The sequence below is a fragment of the Zingiber officinale genome, chromosome 2B, assembly GCF_018446385.1.
Source record: "Zingiber officinale cultivar Zhangliang chromosome 2B, Zo_v1.1, whole genome shotgun sequence".
NCBI classification, from domain to species: domain Eukaryota; kingdom Viridiplantae; phylum Streptophyta; class Magnoliopsida; order Zingiberales; family Zingiberaceae; genus Zingiber; species Zingiber officinale.
The window spans coordinates 7,987,618-8,009,507 of record NC_055989.1 but is presented as its reverse complement, the minus strand read 5'-3'; the positions used below and the strand labels follow the sequence as shown (position 1 = coordinate 8,009,507).

General features: G+C 37.7%; 1 protein-coding gene across 5 annotated transcripts; it reads left to right on the top strand.

The window, feature by feature from the left end:
• The first annotated feature begins 754 nt into the window (after positions 1 to 754).
• On the top strand, positions 755 to 7,840 carry LOC122048967. 5 transcript variants are annotated; one of them, XM_042610469.1, is made up of 10 exons: positions 755 to 1,056; positions 1,133 to 1,233; positions 4,987 to 5,228; positions 5,322 to 5,569; positions 6,150 to 6,362; positions 6,456 to 6,548; positions 6,617 to 6,715; positions 6,796 to 6,976; positions 7,187 to 7,287; positions 7,629 to 7,840. In XM_042610469.1, the coding sequence occupies exons 2-9, from the start codon at positions 1,148 to 1,150 to the stop codon at positions 7,213 to 7,215; spliced, it is 1,191 nt and encodes a 396-aa protein (XP_042466403.1). In that variant the 5' UTR covers positions 755 to 1,056; positions 1,133 to 1,147; the 3' UTR covers positions 7,216 to 7,287; positions 7,629 to 7,840. The 5 variants fall into 5 exon arrangements, with proteins under 5 accessions (XP_042466403.1, XP_042466405.1, XP_042466401.1 ...); XM_042610471.1 differs by lacking the exon at positions 6,796 to 6,976; XM_042610467.1 differs by having other exon boundaries at positions 755 to 1,051; positions 6,796 to 7,287; positions 7,629 to 7,647.
• Positions 7,841 to 21,890: the final 14,050 nt, after the last annotated feature.

The window sequence follows — 21,890 nt, the reverse complement described above, 5'->3', positions numbered from 1 at the left end:
ATTAAATGATTGGATTAGATCAACCATGAGAGAGATTAAGTCAAGTTTGACTTGACTTGAGAGGAAGAGGAAAAGTCAAGTTTGACTTGACTTTTTGCCACATCATTAGTGAGTTGGCAAGATGTGGACCAATGATGATGCTCCACATCATCATGGTTACTTAAGTGAGATGCCACCTCATGGAGGTTACAATTCTTCACTTTAATGGCTCCACATTAATTGCACTTAATGTGGAAATGAGGGTTACACCTTTTTGAAAGTGGCCGGCCACTATGGTGATGGTATGGAATGAATTTTTCATTCATGTGCATTCACTTCATCCTCTTCCTCAAGCTCTCCCTCTCCTCCTCTACCATTGCCGAGACCCTTTGGAGTGCTAGCACACTCTAAGGCTCTCTCTCCATTGAGTTGTTCGTGTGGATACGTATAGAGAGTTGTCTACGTTGACAACTTTGAGATCCAGCACCATTTGGACGAGCGGGAACGCGAAGGGCTTCGCTTCAAAGGTATAACCTTTTTCCTTGTAGATCTAAGTGTAGATCTAGGTAAACTCGTACTCGTAGTTTTTCGAAAAAATTTTCTTTGCACGGATCCATTGGCTAGGGAATTTCAGGGTTTCCGCGACGCGAAAAAGCGGTTTTCGCGGCCCGAAAAACCCAACACCTCATCTAATCACATACGTTCAACCCCATATCCTAATCTAACCCACGGTATTTTTTTCCCCCAAAATGCATCAAACCTTATTTTTGCCACATATATGCGTCTGAGCCCCCCCAAATCCCCCTGCGCGTGACTCTTCATCTTCCTCTCCTTCTTCCATTGCCGTCGAGCTCGAGATATCAACAAATCCGACGGGCAACAGGGGCACATAAGTCTGAGGGGCAGCAGGGCCGCGCAGGTCCAGCGGCCAGTAGGGGCTTCTTCATCTTCCTCGGATTTTATCGTTACTGTTGTGCTCGAGAGATCAGCAGGTCCGGTGGTTAGCAAGGCGCGCACGACTCTTCATCTTCCTCGGGCTTTGCTGTTGCCGTCGAGCTCAAAAGATCAGCAGGTCCGGTAAGCAATAGGGAAACCCTATTCCTGCAGTGACATTGTTGGTTCACTATAGTTCTGTGTCCCCTTCCACCTCTAGGGCTTTGAGCACGCGATGATGACTCCTCACTGCAGTTCCATCGTCACAGAGAAAATCAAGAGATCGGCAATCCAGCGACAATCTCCAAGCTCCTATTTCAGGTGAGATATTTTTCTTTCTTCCTTTCTATTACCGCTTCTATTTTCTCTTCAATTTCAATGGTAGGGATCCTTAGAATGATTACTTGTATTTCCTCTTCGTTTTCTACCATAATGATCCTTAGAATCTAATTACTTGTATTTTCTCTTCGTTTTCTATGTCAGAGAACCTTAGAATCTGATTATTTATATTTTCTCTTCGTTTTCTATGGCAGGGATCCTTAGAATCTGATTACTTGTATTTCCTCTTCATTTTCTACAGTAGGGATCCTTCGAATCTGATTTATAGTTAAATTTGTCCACCTTTTTGAATATAGAATGGCACCCGATAAGAAATGGATGGATCTTATTAATGATCGACTTGGTGAAGCATATGGACAGGGGATTGAAAATTTTTTAGACTATGCTTTTGAAAGAACAAGAGCAAAAAATGAAATTCGATGCCCATGTGTTAAATGTGCAAATGCACATTTTGGGTCTAGGGAATCTGTTAAAATGCATTTGATTATTTATGGAATACTTCAAAATTATAGATTTTGGTATCATCATGGAGAAAAGCCAGAGGATGATTTGGAACTATACAATTCGGAAACTGAAGTAGATGATAATGATTACTTAATGGAAGATCTTCTAAGAGATTTACATCCACATTATGATGATTCAAACCATGCTAATATTAGTGAGGAACCAAATGATGAAGCTAAAATTTTTTATAGATTATTAAATGATTCAAAAGAACCTTTGTACCAAGGATCAAGGGTTTCAAAATTGTCAGCATTAATAAAGTTACTTCATCTCAAAAATGTTGGGCAATGGACAAATAAATCATTTAGCATGTTGTTGCAATTGTTGAAGGAAGAAATATTACCAGAAAATTCTGATCTTCCATATTCATATTTTGATGCTAAAAAGTTTATTAGAGTTATCGGCCTTTCTTATGAAAAGATTGATGCATGTAAAAATAATTGTATGTTATTTTGGAAAGACCATAAGAACTTGGATTTTTGTGAAGTGTGTGGAATATCTAGATGGAAGGAGGAAAGGCATAGTGGGGGAACTCAATTCAAAGCTAATGGAAAGAAAATTCCAAAGAAGATATTACGTTATTTTCCACTAAAACTAAGGCTACAAAGGTTATTTATGTGTTCAAAAACTGCCCCTTACATGAGATGGCACAATGATGCAAGGATTGATAATGAAATTTTAAGGCATCCAGCTAATTCTATGACATGGAAATCATTTGATGAAAGATATAAAGATTTCTCCTCAGAGGCTCGCAATGTAAGACTTGGTCTCGCAAGTGATGGGTTTCAACCATTTGCAAATGCAAAAACAACATATAGCATTTGGCCTGTGATCCTTATTCCTTATAATTTACCACCATCGATGTGTATGAACTTGTCTAACTTCATTTTATCCATGTTAATTCCTGGTCCAGAGAGTAGTGGAGATGCAATTGATATCTATTTGCAACCGTTGATCGATGAATTGATTGAGTTGTGGCACACTGGAGTAGAAACTTTTGATACATCAACTTCTCAAAATTTTACTTTACGTGCTGCTTTGCTGTGGACAATTAATGACTTCCCAGCATACGCAAATTTATCTGGATGGAGTACAAAAGGAAAGTTAGCATGTCCTTGTTGTAATAAGGATACTTGCTCAATGAGATTGACAAATGGTGGTAAAGAGTGTTATATGGGCCATCGACATTATCTCCCATTGAACCACAAATGGCGCAAGGATAAGAATTCCTTTGATGGTACAGTTGAAATGAGATTGCCGCCTAAATCATTTTCTGGAAAAGATATTTTAAGTCAAGTCCAGGATTTGGAAGGCATAATCTTAAGTAAGGATACTACTAGAAAGACAAAAATATCTCATGACAAACGGGGTGATAATTGGAATAAGAAGAGTATATTCTTTAAGCTACCATATTGGGAAACATTGTTATTAAGGCATAATTTGGATGTGATGCATATTGAGAAAAATATATGTGACAGTGTTCTTGGAACAATTATGGATATTAAAGGCAAGACTAAAGATAACCACAAAACATGTCTTGATTTACAACTCTTGAATATAAGGCCTGAATTGCATCCTGTTGCAATAGGAGATGATCTTGAGTTTCCCACTGCACCTTACACATTGTCCTCTAGTGAGAAATATCAGCTTTGTTTATTTCTTAAACAATTAAAAATGCCTGATGGCTTTTGTTCAAACATTGTAGATTGTATAAATGTTAGGGAGAACAAGATTTCAGGTTTAAAGAGTCATGATTGTCACATCTTACTAGAATATCTTATTCCTCTTGCAACACGTGGATTACTTTCAGAATCAGTGTATGAAGCTCTTGTTGAGCTATCAATGTTCTTCTCTAGTTTGTGTTCCAAATCACTAAAGATTGAAGACTTGAAACAACTTGAAAGACAAATTCCTATCACACTTTGTAAGTTGGAAAAGATTTTTCCACCCTCATTTTTTGACATCATGATACATTTGCCGATTCATTTAGCAATGGAGGCTATGCTTGGGGGACCTGTTCAATATCGATGGATGTATCCAATAGAACAAAAGTTGAGTAATTTTAAATCATATATTCGAAATAAAACTCATCCAAAGGCATCAATTGCTGAGGGTTATATCGCAAATGAGTGTATCAGTTTATGCTCAAGATATTTTGACACATCTGATTGTGGATGTATGGAAAGTAATGATGGTTTATCCATATTTTCATCCATTGAAGAGTTATCAACAGGAATAGTATGCAATTTGGATCGTGTTGACCAAGAGTGAGCTCACAACTACATATTAAAGAATTGTGAAGAAGTTCAATCATTTTACAAGTATGAAACTATAAACTTATTCTTCCATATTGTAGTTTTAATTACGATTAATCTCTAAATTTCCTATGTAGTGACTACTTGCAAATCCGTGCTTCTAGTGATTTGGTTTTGTCCGATGAGGAATGGGACAAACAATTTATTAACTGGTTCAGAGTTAGAGTAAGTGAGATTTTTAATGTACATACATGTCTTTGTTTTCACTAATAAATTATATCTTGAGAGTAAGAATTTTTTTTTTTTCAAATTTGATAGGTCGAGAGGTTACATAAAAATGACAAAACCAAAAAAATGGAAGACCTACTTTCTTTGTCACGTGGGCCTACACAGTATGGGAAGTCATTTGTATGTTGTAAAGTAAATGGATATAAATTCCACACCGAAGAGCACAACAAGGGCCTAAGGACACAAAAAGTGGTATTCTCATTGTTGGGAACTATGGTGCAGAAAATATTGACTATTATGGAGTGTTATCACATATTATTGAATTACAATTTCTTGGTGAAAGACGAATTGTGATTTTCAAGTGCAAATGGTTTGATGTGCATTATGGAGAAAGAGGGATCAAAGTGGATAAATATGGTTTTGTTAGTGTAAATTGTCAACGGATTTTGAAATCAAATGAACTTTTTGTATTGGCCACTCAAGCATCACAAGTGTTTTATGTGATAGATAATACCTCAAAAGGTTGGCACATAGTGACAAAAACATCTCCTCAATACTCATATAATATGTTGACGAAGAGAGATTCAATGGCCACAAATATAGATGATATCCCAGAAGCTTATCAAAATTGAGGATAGAATAATATAAATCTTTATTTGCTTTGTGTAAGTGTTAGTGTTTTAAACTACTAAATGTATCATTTATATTATTTTTTCATTTAACTAATATAAAAATGTATTTGTTGTAGGATCATGGACTCTCAAAATTCATCTTTGGGTACTAAGAGAAAGATATTTATAGCACCAGGTTCTTTAGCTCGAGGACGTGGCAAAATCACAAGGCATTTAGGATTGTCCGGACAAAATCATGTTTCTGGATCAATTGAACATGAGCTTTCTTTGGTGAACACATGTAACAATGATATGCAATATGCGTCTGAACAAGTCGACCATGTGGAAGACTCTCAAGCTCAAATGGAATCTAGCCAAGGTATGAAAAAGTAATTTATAGTGTGGTAAAAATATTTTTATGTTTAGACAAATCATTTTCATGTAAATCTAAACTAATTGTTTTCATGTTTAGACAAATCATCTACTCAACAAAATTTGAACAAGCGAGGTAAAAATAAGTGTGGTATTGTGTGTAAATTAAAAAATGGAGAGAAACTTCTTATAAATTTCTATATGGGTCGAGCTGTTGGGTTGAATCATCAAGCCTTTACAAGACATTTGGGTATAATTGTAAGAGATGGAAACATATGCCCAATTCGAGTTCTTGCGTGGAATAAAATTCGTGAAGATGCTAAAAATCACATGTGGGCTGCTGTTACGGTGAGTCTCTTACCAATCTTTAATACTTCCTATAAAATTCTTAGGAGAAGTACTCTTTGAATGTGTCACTATCATTATGTATGTAGGTTCCTATTATATAGTTATGGATTTGATGCATTTCTATAGGAGACTTATCTATGGTTCTTTTTGTAAAGCTATGTGATTTATACTTTCTACAGCTAAGATTTAGATGCATCATATCATGATATATATTGGCATATAATTTCAAATATATGGAATTATCTAGATAAGTAGTCCTTTATTTTTGCCACCGTAAATAGAATTGTGTCCATATCATAGTTTATTGATTGGACTCAGACCATATCATATGAAATATTCCTTTATTGCAAGTTCGTCCTTTACTGATGATGTTCCTTTTAATTGTATTTTTGTGTTTTGAATCTTCACAAAATAAAATAATAACCATGCAAAACATGGTTATTATATGAAATATCTTATGCCCTTTTAACAGACTAGTTATGTCATATTGTTTCAACATGTGTTTAAAATATTTAATACTAATCAATTTTTTTATTATATGAAATATCTCATTATTATATGCTTACAAAAAAATTTTCAGGATAAGTTCAAAAATGATGATATTGAGCTATATCGTGAGACAACCCTTAAACATATGCAACAATTATGGAAGAATTGGAGATGCGAGATGAACTCCAAATTTGTAAAACCATGCAAAACACGTCAAGAAGCTTTACAAAATGTTCCCGAGGGAATGGATAAACAAGATTGGGAATGGTTGGTTAAAGAATATTTTTTAAGTGAAAGTTTTCAGGTTATTCTTATCCCATCTTTTTTATGTTATAAATTACTTTTTTAATTTAAATGTATTTTTTATAAAATTTTACTAATATTAATATATTTGCAGAAAATGAGTAAAACAAATACACAGAATAGATCCTTGAAATCTATGCCACATCGAACAGGAAGCAAGCCTTTTAGGCAATTGGCATATGAAATGGTAAGACATATATTATAAGGATTGTATATTAATTTAGACATAAAATTGTGTCTTATTAATATTTATAGGGAGGAAAAGATGGACAACCTCCAGATTTTGCATCAATGTTTTTTGAGACACGAAAAAAGGGAGACCATATTGTTGATCTTGATGCAATGGAAAAATATGTGAGCATATAACATTTTAATTCATTTTTCACATGATATTTGATTCATCATAGATTTCAAAATCTTTTAACTTATTGAAGGATGAGATTTGTGAGGTTGTTCGAGAAGATTACTCCTTGTCAAATATTCAACTTGTTGAGAAATGTTTTGGACCTCAACGACATGATCATGTTTTTGGCCATGGAGGAGGAGTGAGGCCTAAAGATGTGAGAGGACCTATTGCGTCAAAGCAAGAACTTCATCACGAGAATGTCACACTATGTGAGAAAATGAATAATATGGAATCTGAATTTAAAGCTTTTAAGGAGTTGATGCTGAAGAATTTACCACCTAATGTGCAAGTGACTGCATCGGCTTCAAATACTATTGAATGTTGAATTAGTTACTTTAATTTTTTTTATTATTTCTTGTTTATTACTTGATAAACATAATGATTAGTTTTGTTCATTTTGACTTGTAAATGCTTCATAGGCACACAAGCAATTGGTGAAGAACAATAGAATGAAGGTTCATAGGCACACAAGCAATTGGTGAGGAACAATAGAATGAAGGCTCATCTTAGTGATTGACGGGTATTCTTTAAAACAATTTTCGTACTTTGTTGCAATGTTATGGAATATGTAATCTCTTTTACATGTTAGGAAATAACACTTTTCGAAATATAATGAAGCTCACTGATTTTTTTTTAAAAAAAAAAAACTATGTCCAACTCACATGCATGTCATAGCCTACATTGGATTGCTGATCTGTATGTGTTGCACACTTTTCTTTCTTTATATCTGCCCTATCAGCCATTGTTTTCATATAGCAATTGCAATATTAACTGTTCTTTAAGGTAGATTGGGTAAGTTACTCTAAGTTCTGTTAAAGTTTTTATTGTGACACTAATTTTTTTTTTGTATATTTATTATAGGTATTGGAGCTTGGAAGGGAAATAGACTTTTTGAAGTTTTTATGAATGTCAACATTTTGCATACTGAAGACTTTAGATAAATGAATATTTTTGATGTAATAGATGTTAATTTTGTTGGATGGTAATTAGACGTTGTGATATAAAGTTTAATGATATAGAAACAATTATCATGAATTATCGGATGATGTTTTAATATATTATGTTTTAGTTTTTATTAGCATTCATTAATGAATTTATAATATATATATATATATATATATATATATAGGTATATAGGTCCGATAAGTGATATCGTCATCGTCATTAACGACGGTATGCAAAACCGACCCCCGCCATTAACAACAGTATGCTAGGCCGTCGTTAAATAATTAAACGATGTTAAATTGTAATATATATAATTGTCGTTGTTACTATTAACGACGGTACTATAAACGTCGTTACTATCATTAACGACGGTATCTAAACCCGTCGTTACTGTCATTAACGATGGTAGTTAATACCGTGGTTAAAAACTTTTACCAACGGTATGTTATTTCCCGTCGTTAATCAATTCCCGACGGGTACTTTTAGCTACAACTTCCTACGGTATTAAATACTGTCATTGATGACCTTTAACGATGGGAAACACCCATTTAACGACGGGAAATCCCGTCGTTAAAGGGCCCTTTTTTAGTAGTGGTCAGTTTTAAAGAATACCTCCATCCGGCGTTTCCACGTCGCGAAGTCTCCGTCGAACTTCAGAGGATGAATATTTGCTCCGGCCATCTTCTTGATCGTTGTGCTTCAGTTGGCGGTTAGTCCTTCTGAGGCGATCTTGCTCTGATACCACTTGTTGGTGCAGCGGAGGCCGGCAAGAGGGGGGGTGAATTGCCTGCACAAATTAAAACTACCCTCCTCGGATTTTTCAACTCAAAAGTACAATAGCAATAGTAATAAAATAATTAAAGCAATAAAACAAAACAGAAAAATAGAGATGATCGGGAGTTAACCTGGTTACAACCAAGAAGGTTGTTAATCCAGGGCGATAAAAAACGCGCAGTAGAAAAATCTCCTTCTCTGAAGGTGGAGAAGCCTTTTACACTCTTACAGCTCAAAACTATTGCTAGGAATTGATTACAGAGTTGATGGAGCAGTTGATTTCTAATTCCTAGTTCCTGAGGCCTTTATATAGCCTCTGGAAATCCTATCTCGGATATCCGAGGTGCCTCCAATAGGGGTCCAAGGCGCTTCCATCGAGAGAGTAGATAAAACTTTATCCAAAAGCTTAATGTTCAATTCTGCCGGGTCCGAGGCGCCTTCAACAGGGGTTGAAGGCGCCCTCAAGCTGGAGGCGCCTCCAAGCCTGATGGAGGCACCTCCAAGCTGGCTGGCAGCTTTTCCAGCTTGCTTGCTTCTTTGCTTCGTCTTCCGAAGTCTCGTTCTTTTGGGTGATTCCGGCCAACCGAAATAGGGCTCACCCGAACCCAATTTTCGGCCTTCTCCTCGAGCAGTCTTCCTCCCGTCTTAACATCCCTCGAACGCCACGCACGTTCTTCTCGCCCACCGGTGTACTCTTTCGCTGCTCTCTCGTCTTTCAGACGCACCGAGCCCGTCGGCTCCCATCCCGTGTCGTCCTTCTCGCTAGCTGCGTCTTCCGCTCGACTTTCTGCGCTCCTAAGCTCCTGCATACTCAGACACAGGGGTCAAACACAAAGCAAGACCTAACCAACTTGGTTGATCACATCAAAACACCCGCGGGATCTAACATTCTTATCCTCTTGCTCTCTTTTGTTCCCTTGAGGTGGTGGTGGCCAAACATAGAGAAGGAGAAGAAGGCTTTTGGGTGGTGTTCATCTTGGAGGATCGTCGCCCACACGACGTCCAAGGTGAGGCGAGGAATACGCAGAAGATCTTGAGGTCATTAGCATACAAAGAGAAAGTACAACTAGTAATTTTCTTCCACATCATGCTAGTTATTTTTCTTTGTATGAATTCCAAACGCAAGAGGTAATAGATTCTAGTTTTTCGGATTTGTTATTCGAGTTTGTGTTTTTGTTTTTCGAATTTGTGATTCGATTGTTCCTTTTGGTTAAACCTAGAGTTATATAAAGAAATTAAATATTAGCTTTCCTTAAAAGGCTTTGTCTAGGAAGTGGTGGTTGCTCCCATATCCAAGAAGGCCTAGTGCCTCGCCATGTTTAACCTGGAAGCCAATTTTGAAAATTAATATTTAATTGAATTTATAACATAGGTGGATTTAGATCAATAGTGTTAAGTTCCGCTTGCGATCCAAATCTAAACCATTAAGAACAGATAAGTTAAATTTGGAATCAATAATGTTAAGTTTCGTTTGCGATTCCTAATTTAACTTCTAAAGAACACAATAGGTTATTTAGGAAAGGTTCGACACTTGTACAAAATTTTTGTACAGTGGAACCAGTACGATTTTCCTAGGACTAACCAACACTCGGCCTGTGCATCCGGGTCCATATGTCTTGTCCTTCAAGCCTTATCCGGTAAGTCCTATCTTGTACATCCTGGTCCGCATATCCTGACATGTACGTCTTAGTCCATGCCCACCTATCCTGACCTATACTTTCTGATATTGTCCTGCGCACATTCCCGTCCTACATACCCTGTCCTGTAATTCCTGACCTATACGCTTCAGTCCATGTTCGCCCATCCTGGCATGTGCGTCCAGGTCCATATGTCCTGTCCTCCAAGCCTTATCCGGTAAGTCCTATCCTGTACATCCTGGTCCGCATATCCTGACATGTACGTCTTAGTCCATGTCCACCTATCCTGACCTGTACTTCCTGATCCTGTCCTGCGCACATTCTCGTCCTACATACCCTGTCCCGGCCTATCATGACCTTGTAAATCTTGACCTGTACGCCTTAGTCTGCATCCACCTGTCCCGACCTGTCCTGACCTGTGCGCCTTGGTTTGCATATCCTGTTCTGCCTGTCCTACTTTGTAAATCCTGACATGTACACCTTACCTCCTGAGTCTCTACTTGCCGTGTAGGTCTAACCCCTAGCTGCCACGTCATCTTGACTTTTGACCACCACGTAAGTTGGATCTTTAACCGGCGCCATGTAGGCTTGACTTCTAAGTTCCGCGTAAGCTTGACTTTTAACCTTCACATAAGCTTGACTTCTAACCACGTCGGCTATCCGACCCCTCACTCATGCACCATATCAAATAGCATTGCTCTCTTTCCTTTGTGACCTTTATCAATGCATATGGACATCTTAAAAGAAGGCAAAATCTTCCTGACTTGTTTCCCAGTAACTTTTTCTTGTATCGTTGAATCTATCCTCCACTAATAATTAATATAATCGTGTTAAATTATTTTGTAAGATGGATGACTCACCAATTGAACGAGTGCGACTGACAGTTCCTTCGACGGACGATCAAACGTTGCAAGTGTTAACATTCCGCATATGGATTCTTGGTGTTCCACTCTGCATCCTGCAGTTTTGAATCTCTTCTTTCAGGCAGCAGTTCATCAACATATTGTCCATTTGTATCGATATCTTCTTGTATGTTGGATGTAATTTGTTAGCCAGAGTTTTGCCAAATAAAGTTGTGAGAATCCCGAGCACAAGATGGAAGTTTTCGTTGAATCCGTGCTCCTTCAATATCAAAGAACATATTGCCATGTCCATATTTGTTAATTCGGTAGGCAGTCCAGGCTTTTCCAATATCAGTGTAGCCAAGATCTTTTACCAAAAAGAAATTCATATTTTACCCGCTTTGCTCTTGGTTTTATCAACTCAGGTACCAAAGTTATTATAAGAAGTAATCATATACAAAAAAAAAAAAAAAGTGACTATAAATTTAACATTCAATTTATACAGTTCTTGGGTTTCGGATTTGCCGGTTTGTTTCTAAAATTTTTTGTGGATTCAACGTATATGTGCATGGTGGCCCAGTGTACTCGCCAATATCTCGTTTTACAGGTATGTTAAGTTGTTTTTCCTAATGAATTATTAAGCATAGGACGGAATGAAAATGATATGTAATTTTTATCTGTATTTCTCAGGGCATTACATGAGCAGGATAAGAGGCCTAAGGGAGGGTTATCACGTTATCAATTCTTTTTTATTGTCTTTGCTGCGATTTTCACTTACAGCATCATCCCTGCTTATTTCTTCCAGTCTATTGCTGCTCTCTCATTTGTGTGTTGGATATGGAAGGACTCAATCACGGCACAACAAATTGGCTCCGGGATGAATGGACTCGGCATTGGATCAATTTCGCTTGATTGGATGACTATAACAAGTTTTTTAGGAAGCCCTTTGGTTCTCCCTTCATTTGTGATATTCAATAATTTGATTGGATTTATCGTGATCGCATACATTATTATACCCTTCTCTTATTGGAGTAATGCATATGAAGCAAGAAGGTTTCCACTGTTTTCGACCAATATCTATGATTCTCATGGGCACAAATACAATGTCTCAAGAATTATAGATTCTAACACTCTCACGTTTAATCAAGAAGCCTATGATAAGTACTCCAAGATATACTTCACTACTTCACTGCTTTATTGTTACGCATTTAGTCTTGCTCAATACACATCCTCTATTTCTCAGATGACTCTTTTTTATGGGAGGTACATATTCATTTCGTCACATTCTAATTGATTTATTCACAGTCCAGTTGATCGTTGTAGTAATTGTTAGTGTGTGTACTTATGTGCCAAGACATTCCTTATGTATTTTGTGGATAATTATTTAATAAAAGCAAGAATTTATCATTAATTATTTATTTTTCTGTATGTATATGATTAATGATAAAGTCCCACAGATTAATCGGTATATTAATCTGAAAATAGTCCTTGATCGGATAGATATCTAGAGGGGACATGGATATCTAGATCAACGCTAAGTATGACTAGGTCGAGATAGACCGGAGGGATGGATATCCAAGTTGTACTTGGGGGTGCCTTGAGTTTAGAGGTACACTGGACACGACCCGCTCAAGAGGAGACCACATATTAAGCATCATTGGTTATTTCTCTTATGAACGAGTGTAACTGATCTTTTGACTTGAGACCTTCATTTATTCTATGCGTGAAGTTATGTGCTTTGACGTCGTTAAAAGTCGTCTTTAATTGGATTGTGATTAATACGGTAGTTGGATGTATGACAAAGCGTAGAGAGAATAGTGTTGAGTCAATAGAGGATTCATTGCCCTCTTGGATTAGGAGTTAACATCCTGACCGCTTGATAGAGATATTAGTGACTCAAAATTCATGACCATGGGAGAAATGATTTATCATTCAAGAGAAGTCTATTATATCTTGGAAATCAAGTAAAATAATTAATTTGGTAATAATGCATAATATACCGAATTAATTGGGATGTAGGCTTAGATGAAGAGATTGAATTATATAGTAATCGGTTCATGGTGGTTTACAGTTTATGACTGATATTAATTTTATCGCGTTGGGTGTCTAAAAACTATTGCTAGACGGTTACCTTAGTCTGTGTATGGATTCACACTGCCTTCGTGTATAAAACCTAGAGGGTCACACGCATAGTACATAGACATGAACAATGGTATCGGAAGCTAGTCAAGATCAAGATCAAATATGGATTTATTTGATACAAAGAAGAGAGAATTCGAATAGTCATAATCATGATGATTAATGGAGAATTCGAAGAGTCATCATAATGATAATTAATGAAGAATTTGAAGAGTTATCATAATGAAGGTTATAAATGAAGAATTTATGGAGCCTATAACTCTTCATCTTCCTAATTAATGAAGATCATAAATGATGAATTTATTGAGAACTTAACTCTTCGTATTCCTTGGAGGCTATAAGTAGTCATCCTCGGAAAGATGCAAGAGTATAATCATTCTCTCTGAGTTTCCCTCGTCAACTTCTTCTTTGTTCGAAAGAGATCGTAGTGCTTTCAAGGCTTTGTCGATCCAAGAGGCTAGCACCTAACGGATCGTGTCAAGTTCGTGATCTAGTGCGCGTGAATACCGCTAGAGGAGTCACACGTGGGGCTCTTATCTGTCTTATTTGTCTGTGATATTATTCACACCTGTCGAGGACTCGAGGTATGTTTTTATATAATTTTGTGTAAAACTATATATACCAATTCATTATATGTCTTCCGCTGCGCTCCGAACCCAACAGTGATATCAGAGTGAGGTTCATGGTTGGATCATATAGTACGAAGCCGATTCTTCAAAATTTATTTCAAGAATCAGTGTTTCAAGAGATTTCAAAGAAATCTTAATTTCTTATTGCAAATTATATGCTATAACATTTCATAATAGAAATGAATTTTATCTAAAACTTGTAAAGTAATATGTGTTGTAATTTAGATATAAATTTGTTATGGCATAAGTAGATTAACATGTTAACATCTCCGAGACCTATTTGTCTTAAAGACTAAGAGGATTAATGGAGATAAATCTCGCAATGAGATTGTACAAATGCACAAGAAGTTAATTATGGTGAGACATTTTTAATAATTATAAAATCCCTTAAATATATTAAAGTCAAGATTTTTTAAAAGCCCTTCACTAATAACTATGATGATAGTTAGAGTTTTTACATAAAGTCGGTACAGCTCAGCTGTGGGATTGTGTCAAAACATCTATAATTTATCATAATTATTAGTGGGTTGACTTAACTCAAATTCGTTGACTTGTTTAGCTCAGCTAAGGTTAACTGATTTGAGGGGCAAGTGTTGAGAATATAAGGCTCAACAAGAATATACCGAAAGTCACATAGATTTGTGATTGGCAAGTTAAGGCCTACTTGATAAATGTAGCATGTAGGTACAGCTCAGCTGTGTGCATTCTATATGATTCAAGGTTTCGGTCCTATTAGGAATTGTTACCAACCAATTCCCGATTCTAACAGTGAGGGTTGTTGGACTAGAATAAAATAATAAGAGTTATAAAGGACATTTATTAAATATATTCCACAAATACTAAAACTCTGCTTTAAATTTTAGATGGCAAACACAAGTACCTTATCACTGCGAAGCATTCTTGAGAAAGAGAATATCCTCCTTGGTTCCAACTACCTGGATTGGTATAGGAAACTGAAAATCATCTTGAGACACGAGAGAAAAATTTACGTGCTCGAAGATGAACCACTGAAAGAGCCTACACCCAAAGCTTCAGACGAAGATCAGTCATATTATTCTCAATATATGGAAGATGCACTGGATGTGCAATGCATCATGTTGTCTTCTATGTCTCCCGAGTTGCAAAGACAACATGAGAACATGAGTGCTAGGGAGATTGATCAGCACTTGGGTGAGCTCTTCCAAGAGAGTGCGAGAGCAGAGAGGTATGAAACCTCTCGAGCACTATTTCGTACCATGCTGGAGGAAGGAAACCAAGTTGGGTCTCATGTACTCAAGATGATCAAGTACATAGAGAGGCTCGAGAGCTTAGGTTCCAAGTTAGACCAGGACTTGGCTGTTGACCTAATCCTGTCATCACTACCTCCATCATTTTCTCAGTTTGTGTTGAACTTCAACATGAACAGCATGGACAAGAGTTTAACTTATCTTATGGTAATGCTGAAAACTGCTGAGAAGGATATGAAGGTAAATCCTTCACTGCATGCAATGATGGTCAGAAAGACCAACAAGCGCCCAAGCACCGGGAAGTTTAATCCCAAGGCTAATGCAGTGAAGAATCCTAAATATCAAGCTCAGCAGAAGCTTAAGAAAGGGATGCAGGTACCCCAATCTAATGAGAAGGAGGTCATGTGCTTCCATTGTGGCAAGAAAGGTCACTAGAAGAAAAACTGCTATGTTTTCATTAAGAAGAATCCAATGGAGCGGATGCTTTAGGTATCTTTATGATAGAGTGCAATCTTTCTGTTTCTTCATCATGGGTCATAGATTCTGGAAGTAGTTCTCACATTTGTGTGAACATGCAGGGTCTAAGTGACTTCAGACGGTTGTCCAAGGGCGAAATGGACCTACGAGTAGCTAATGGAGCGAGAGTTGCTGCGTTAGCTGTAGGAACCTATTCAATAAATTTGCCTAGTGGACTTGTTTTGAATTTAGAAAACTATTATTTTGTTCCTAGTTTCTCAAAGAATATCATTTCAGTGTCAAGTTTAGATACCAAGGGATTTGTATTTCAATTCAAGGACAAGTTATGTTCCTTTTATTTGAATAATATATTCTATGGGAATGATTTATTGAATAATGGTCTTTATGTTCTTAACTTAGTGAACCGATCTATTGTATTGAAAGTAAGAAACAGAAATTACATGACTCAAACTTAACATATCTCTGGCATTGTAGACTTGGTCATATAACCCATAAACGCATCACTAGATTACTCAGTAATGGGTATTTGGACTCTTTTGAATTAGAGCTCATAGATACATGTGAAGCATGTTTACAAGGTAAAATGACCAAGAAGCCATTCACCAAGATAGGTGTACGGGCAAAGAAACCACTAGAACTCCTACATAGTGATGTTTGTGGGTCATTGCAAGTTCAGGCTAGAGGAGTGTATGCCTACTTTGTGACTTTTACTAACGATTTAAGTAGATATGGATATGTCTACTTAATGAGACATAAGTCTGAAACTATAGACAAGTTTAAGGAGTTCAAGAATGAGGTAGAAAATCAATGTGGCCAGAAGATTAAGGCCCTTCGGAGTGATCGAGGTGGCGAGTATCTAAGCCAAGAGTTCATTGATTACCTAAAAGAGTGTGGGATAATTTCCCAACTTACACCTCCTAGAATGCCGGAGTGGAATGTTGTTTCAGAAAGGAGAAATCGTACACTTATGGATATGGTTAGATCAATGATGAGCCATGCAAGTCTTCCAATGTCATTTTGGGGCTATGCCTTAGAAACAGCAGCACACACTTAGCCGAGTTCCAACCAAGATTGTAGATAAGACTCCTTATGAATTATGGTTTGGAAAGAAACCAAATTTATCTTATCTTAAGATATGGGGTTGTAATGCTTATGTGAATAATGAAAATTCTAATAAGCTTGTAGCAAGATCCATAAAATGTACGTTTGTAGGTTATCCCAAAGCTACAATGGGATATTATTTTTATCTCCCAAGTGAGCACAAAGTTATTGTTGCTTGATATGCTACTTTCTTGGAAAAGGAATTTATTTCTAAAGAAAGTAGTGGGAGTAAAGTAAGTCTTGAAAAAATTATAGATTCTACAAACAGTCTGGAAGATGAACAGTTGGATAATGAGACAGTGCCACAAGTACAAGTGTCTCCTTCATCCGAAACTGCTCAAGAAATGTGAGATCAACGTAAGTCTACAAGAATACACCGAGAGCCAAACAGATATGGTTGGTTGGTAACGCAAGATGAGGAAGTGTTACTCATCGAAGATAATGAACAGTCGACTTGCGAAGAAGTAGTTGTTAGGACCTTCGGATGGCTAGAGAGGGGGGGTGTGAATAGCCTCCTTTAAAAATCCAATCAATTTCCTCACAAGAGTTTGTTAGCACAGCGGAAATAAGTAAAATGAAAACTGATGCAAGGAAAAGAACAAACCACCACTAACAAAACGATGTACGAGGTTCGGGGATAACTTGCCCCTACTCCTCGGCGTGTCCGTAAGGTGGACGATCCCTTGATCTTTCGGTAGATCACACCCCGGAAAAAATCTGGCTAAGTGTTTCTCCTTCTCGGTGGAGTAACCTCTCCACAAAAGTCACAGAATAGATTTGAAAACAAAGCACAATGACTTACAGAGTTTTGTGGCTAACTGAATGAACAAATGAAACTTACAGCCACGAAGCAAAAACGCACGCAAAGACAGAAGGAAGTCTTCAGTCAAGATCTCAACAACACAGCCTCTTGATCGACAGAGAGTTTTTCCAGAACCTTAGCAAACCTCTCTTCTTCCTTCTTCTTATTCTGCTTTCTCTCTGTCCCGAATCACTGTCACCTGTGTCGAATCACTGCAACCAACTCAGGCGTCGCCAATCACTCTTCCTTCTCATCTGGTTCTCTGAACTCACACCAATACCATCCATGGTCTTCACTGGTGTCTCTGAGCTCGAACCAATGAGCAAGAGTCCAACTGATCACGGCCAGTGAACGTTGAAGCTCGAATTGCATCACTTGCAGTGAAATACAGCATAAAGGGCACTTGTTCTTATTCTTCTGATGGAGCTTCATTTGAAATTAACCAATGGCACGATACCTGCAACCTATAACTTAAAAATCTCACAGCAGATGATTTGATCAGGTGAATCAGAAGTGAATCAGAAATATCAGAGAAGCAGCAGAAACAAACGACATGTTGTGGATCGGTCAACAGACTGATCCATAGCTCTCTGGACCGATCAGGACTCATCCTGATCGGTCTGGGAAGAGTCTGATCGGTCTGTGGACTGATCAGCCTATGGGTGGATCGGTCCACAGACCGATCCCCCTATCGCTTTGAGTCCCAGCGTCTTTCTGATCGCTTCTTTCTGATTGGTCTGTAGACCGATCAGATAACCCATAGAATGCTTCTGTGTGGTTACTGATCGGTCCCCAGACCGATCAGATAACCCACAGAGACTTTCTGTGTGGTCACTGATCGGTCACGAGACCGATCAGGTGACTAATGTATCACCGATCCAGACAACCAGAGTAACACCGGATCGGTCAACAGACCGATCCAATGTCCTTGTGTTAGTTTTAGAGCCTCCCAGCCCTAAACCCTAACGTCTTCCTGGTCCAGAGAACGAGCTACCAAGCCCTCTCTAACCTAGTCCGGAGAACGAGCTGCCGAGCCCTCTCCGACTTCGTCCGGTCCAGAGAACGAGCTACCGAGCCCTCTCTAACCTAGTCCGGAGAACGAGCTGCCGAACCCTCTCCGACTTCGTCCGGTCCAGAGAACGAGCTATTGAGCCCTCTCTGACCTAGCCCGGAGAACGAGCTGCCGAGCCCTCTCCGACTTCGCTTGCCAAGTATCCGTACTTGGACTTTTCCTCTCCTCATGATCAACCTTGATCATTAATCAGTCTGAGTTTAATTAATATCTGATACAAACTTAAATCAGTGTCAACATTAAAACAACAACCAGGTCAGACTGTATCAACAGAAGTTGCTTCAAATGATTCTGAGAAATGACTGGAAGCCATGAAATCTGAAATGGACTCCATATACACCAACCAAGTTTGGGAGTTGGTTGATGTGCCAGTTGGGGTAAAACTCATAGGGTGTAAATGGATCTTTAAGAAAAAGATTGGCATAGATGGGAACATCAGTACCTATAAAGTTAGGATTGTGGCAAAGGGTTTCAATCAACGTCATGGAATTGACTATGATGAAACATTTTCGCCCGTTGCAATGCTTAAGTCCATTAGAATTTTGCTAGCTATAGCAGCTTACAAGGACTACGAGATTTGACAAATGGATGTTAAAACTGCTTTCCTAAATGGAAGGTTACAGGAGGAAGTATATATGGTACAACCTCCCGGTTTTATAAAATCTGAGAATGCCAATAAGTTATGTAGGCTCAAGAAGTCCATTTATGGACTAAAGCAAGTATCTCGGAATAGGAATCTGCGATTTGACAAAACCATTAAAGATTTTTCTTTTGTCAAAAATCCAGAAGAACCTTGCATTTACAAGAAGGTTAGTGGGAGCAAGATTATGTTCCTAGTATTGTATGTTAATGATATACTTCTTATAGGCAATGACATCCCTAGCCTAGAATCTACCAAGACTTGGTTGGGAGAGTGTTTCTCAATGAAAGATCTTGGAGATACAACCTATGTCTTAGGTATTAGAATATACCGAGATAGACAAAGCAGATTACTAGGGTTGAGTTAAGGTGTATACATTGATAAAATGCTGAATAGATTTGGTATGTAGGACTCCAAAAGAGGATATTTACCAGTGTCACATGGTGTGCATCTTTCCAAGACTATGTGTCCAGGAACACAAGAGGAAAGAAGTAGAATGGACAAGATACCTTATGGTTCAGCTATAGGGTCCATAATGCATGCTATGATATGGACTCGACCAGATGTCTCGTATGCATTAAGCATGACGAGTAGATATCAGTCAGATCCTGGAGAGGGTCATTGGACTGCGGTAAAGACTAGTCTCAAGTATCTTAGAAGAACAAAGAACATGTTCTTAGTGTTTGGAGGAGACGAGGAATAAGTCGTCAGAGGATATACTGACGCAAGTTTTCAGACAGATCAGGATTATCTGAAGTCGCAACAAGGATATGTGTTTTGTCTAAATGGTGCAGCTATTTACTGGAAGAGTTCCAAGCAGGAACAGTTGCAGATTCAATAGCTGAGTCCGAGTACATAGCAACTTCAGAGGCAGCAAAGGAAGCTGTGTGGATTAAGAACTTCATAGTGGAGCTTGAAGTGATTCCTAGCATTGTTGATCAAGTTGTGCTATACTGTGGCAATAATGTGGTCATAGCCAGGCAAAGGAGCCAAGATCTCACCAACGATCCAAGCATGTACTAAGGAAGTATCACCTCCTTAGAGAGATTGTTCAGAGGGGTGATGTGTTGGTTAGCAGAGTAGATACCAGCGAGAATATCGCAGACCGACTCACAAAGGCCTTACCTCTACAGAAACATGAGACCCATGTGAGGAGTCTAGGACCGAGAGTTTGTAGTATTTGGTAATAGTGCAAGTGGGAGATTGTTAGTGTGTGCACTTATGTGTCAAGACACTCCTTATGTATTTTATGGATAATTATTTAATAAAGGCAAGAATTTATCATTAATTATTTACTTTTCTGTACGCATATGATTAATGATAAATTCCCACAGATTAATCGGTATATTAATCTGAAAATAGTCCTTGATCAGATAGATATCTAGAGGGGACATGGATATCTAGATCAACGCTGAGTATGACTAGGTCGAGATAGATCGGAGGGATGGATATCTAAGTTGTACTTGGGGTACCTTGAGTTTAGAGGTACACTAGACACGACCCGCTCAAGAGGAGACCATATATTAAGCATCATTGGTTATTTCTCTTATGAACGAGTATAACTGATCTTTTGACTTGAGACCGTCATTTATTTTATGCGTTAAGTTATGTGCTTTGACGCCGTTAAAAGCAGTCTTTAATCGGATTGTGATTAATATGGTAGTTGGGTGTATGACAAAGCGTAGAGAGAATAGTGTTGAGTCACTAGAGGAGTCATCGCTCTCTTGGATTAGGAGTTAACATCCTGGCCGCTTGATAGAGATATTAGTGACTCAAAATCCATGACCATGGGAGGAATGATTTATCATTCAAGAGAAGTCTATTATATCTTGGAAATCAAGTAAAATAATTAATTTGGTAATGATGCATAATGTACCGAATTAATTGGGATGTAGAATTAGATGAAGAGATTGAATTACACAGTAATCGGTTCATGGTGGTTTATAGTTTATGACTGATATTAATTTTATCGTATTGGGTGGTTAAAAACTATTGTTAGACGGTTACCTTAGTCTGTGTATGGATTTACACTGCCTTCGTGTATAAAACCTAGAGGGTCGCACGCATGGCACGTAGATATGAACAATGGTATCGGAAGCTAGTCGAGATCAAGATCAAATATGGATTTATTTGATACAAAGAAGAGAGAATTCGAATAGTCATAATCGTGATGATTAATGGAGAATTTGAAAAGTCATCATAATGATAATTAATGAAGAATTTGAAGAGTTATCATAATAAAGGTTATAAATGAAGAATTTATGGAGCCTATAACTCTTCATCTTCCTAATTAATGAAGATCATAAATGATGAATTTATTGAGAACTTAACTCTTCGTATTCCTTGGAGGCTATAAGTAGCCATCCTCGGAAAGATGCAAGAGTAGAATCATTCTCTCCGAGTTTCCCTCGTCAACTTCTTCTTCGTTCGAAAGAGATCGTAGTGCTTCTAAGACTTTGTCGATCCAAGAGACTAGCACCTAATGGATCTGTTGGTTGCTACTCGGAAAACCTAGAGGTTCCACTGTACAAAAATTTTGTACGAAGGTCTGAACCTTTTCCTAGCTACCATGGGTTCTTTTAAATTAAATTTTAGATCGCTTGCGGAACTTAACACGTTTGATCCAAAACTTAATCTATTTGTTCTTTTAGGTTTTGATTTGGATCTCCTGCGAAACTTAACACGTTCGACCCAAATCACCTTAAGTTATTAATTCCATTAAATATTAATTTCCATAATTGGTTCCCAGTACTGACGTGGCGAGGCACATGGCCTTCTTGGATATGGGAGCAACCACCACCGACTAGACAAAACCTTTTATGGAAAGCTAATATTTAAT

Excerpts from the sequence above, each read along its gene's own strand:
- LOC122048967 (XM_042610467.1), top strand. The coding sequence starts at position 1,148 with ATGATGACTCCTCACTGCAGTTCCATCGTCACAGAGAAAATCAAGAGA. Across the intron at positions 5,229-5,321 it reads TCAAATGGAATCTAGCCAAG|ACAAATCATCTACTCAACAA; the intron begins GTATGAAAAAGT and ends TTTCATGTTTAG. Across the intron at positions 6,363-6,455 it reads TTTTAAGTGAAAGTTTTCAG|AAAATGAGTAAAACAAATAC; the intron begins GTTATTCTTATC and ends ATATATTTGCAG.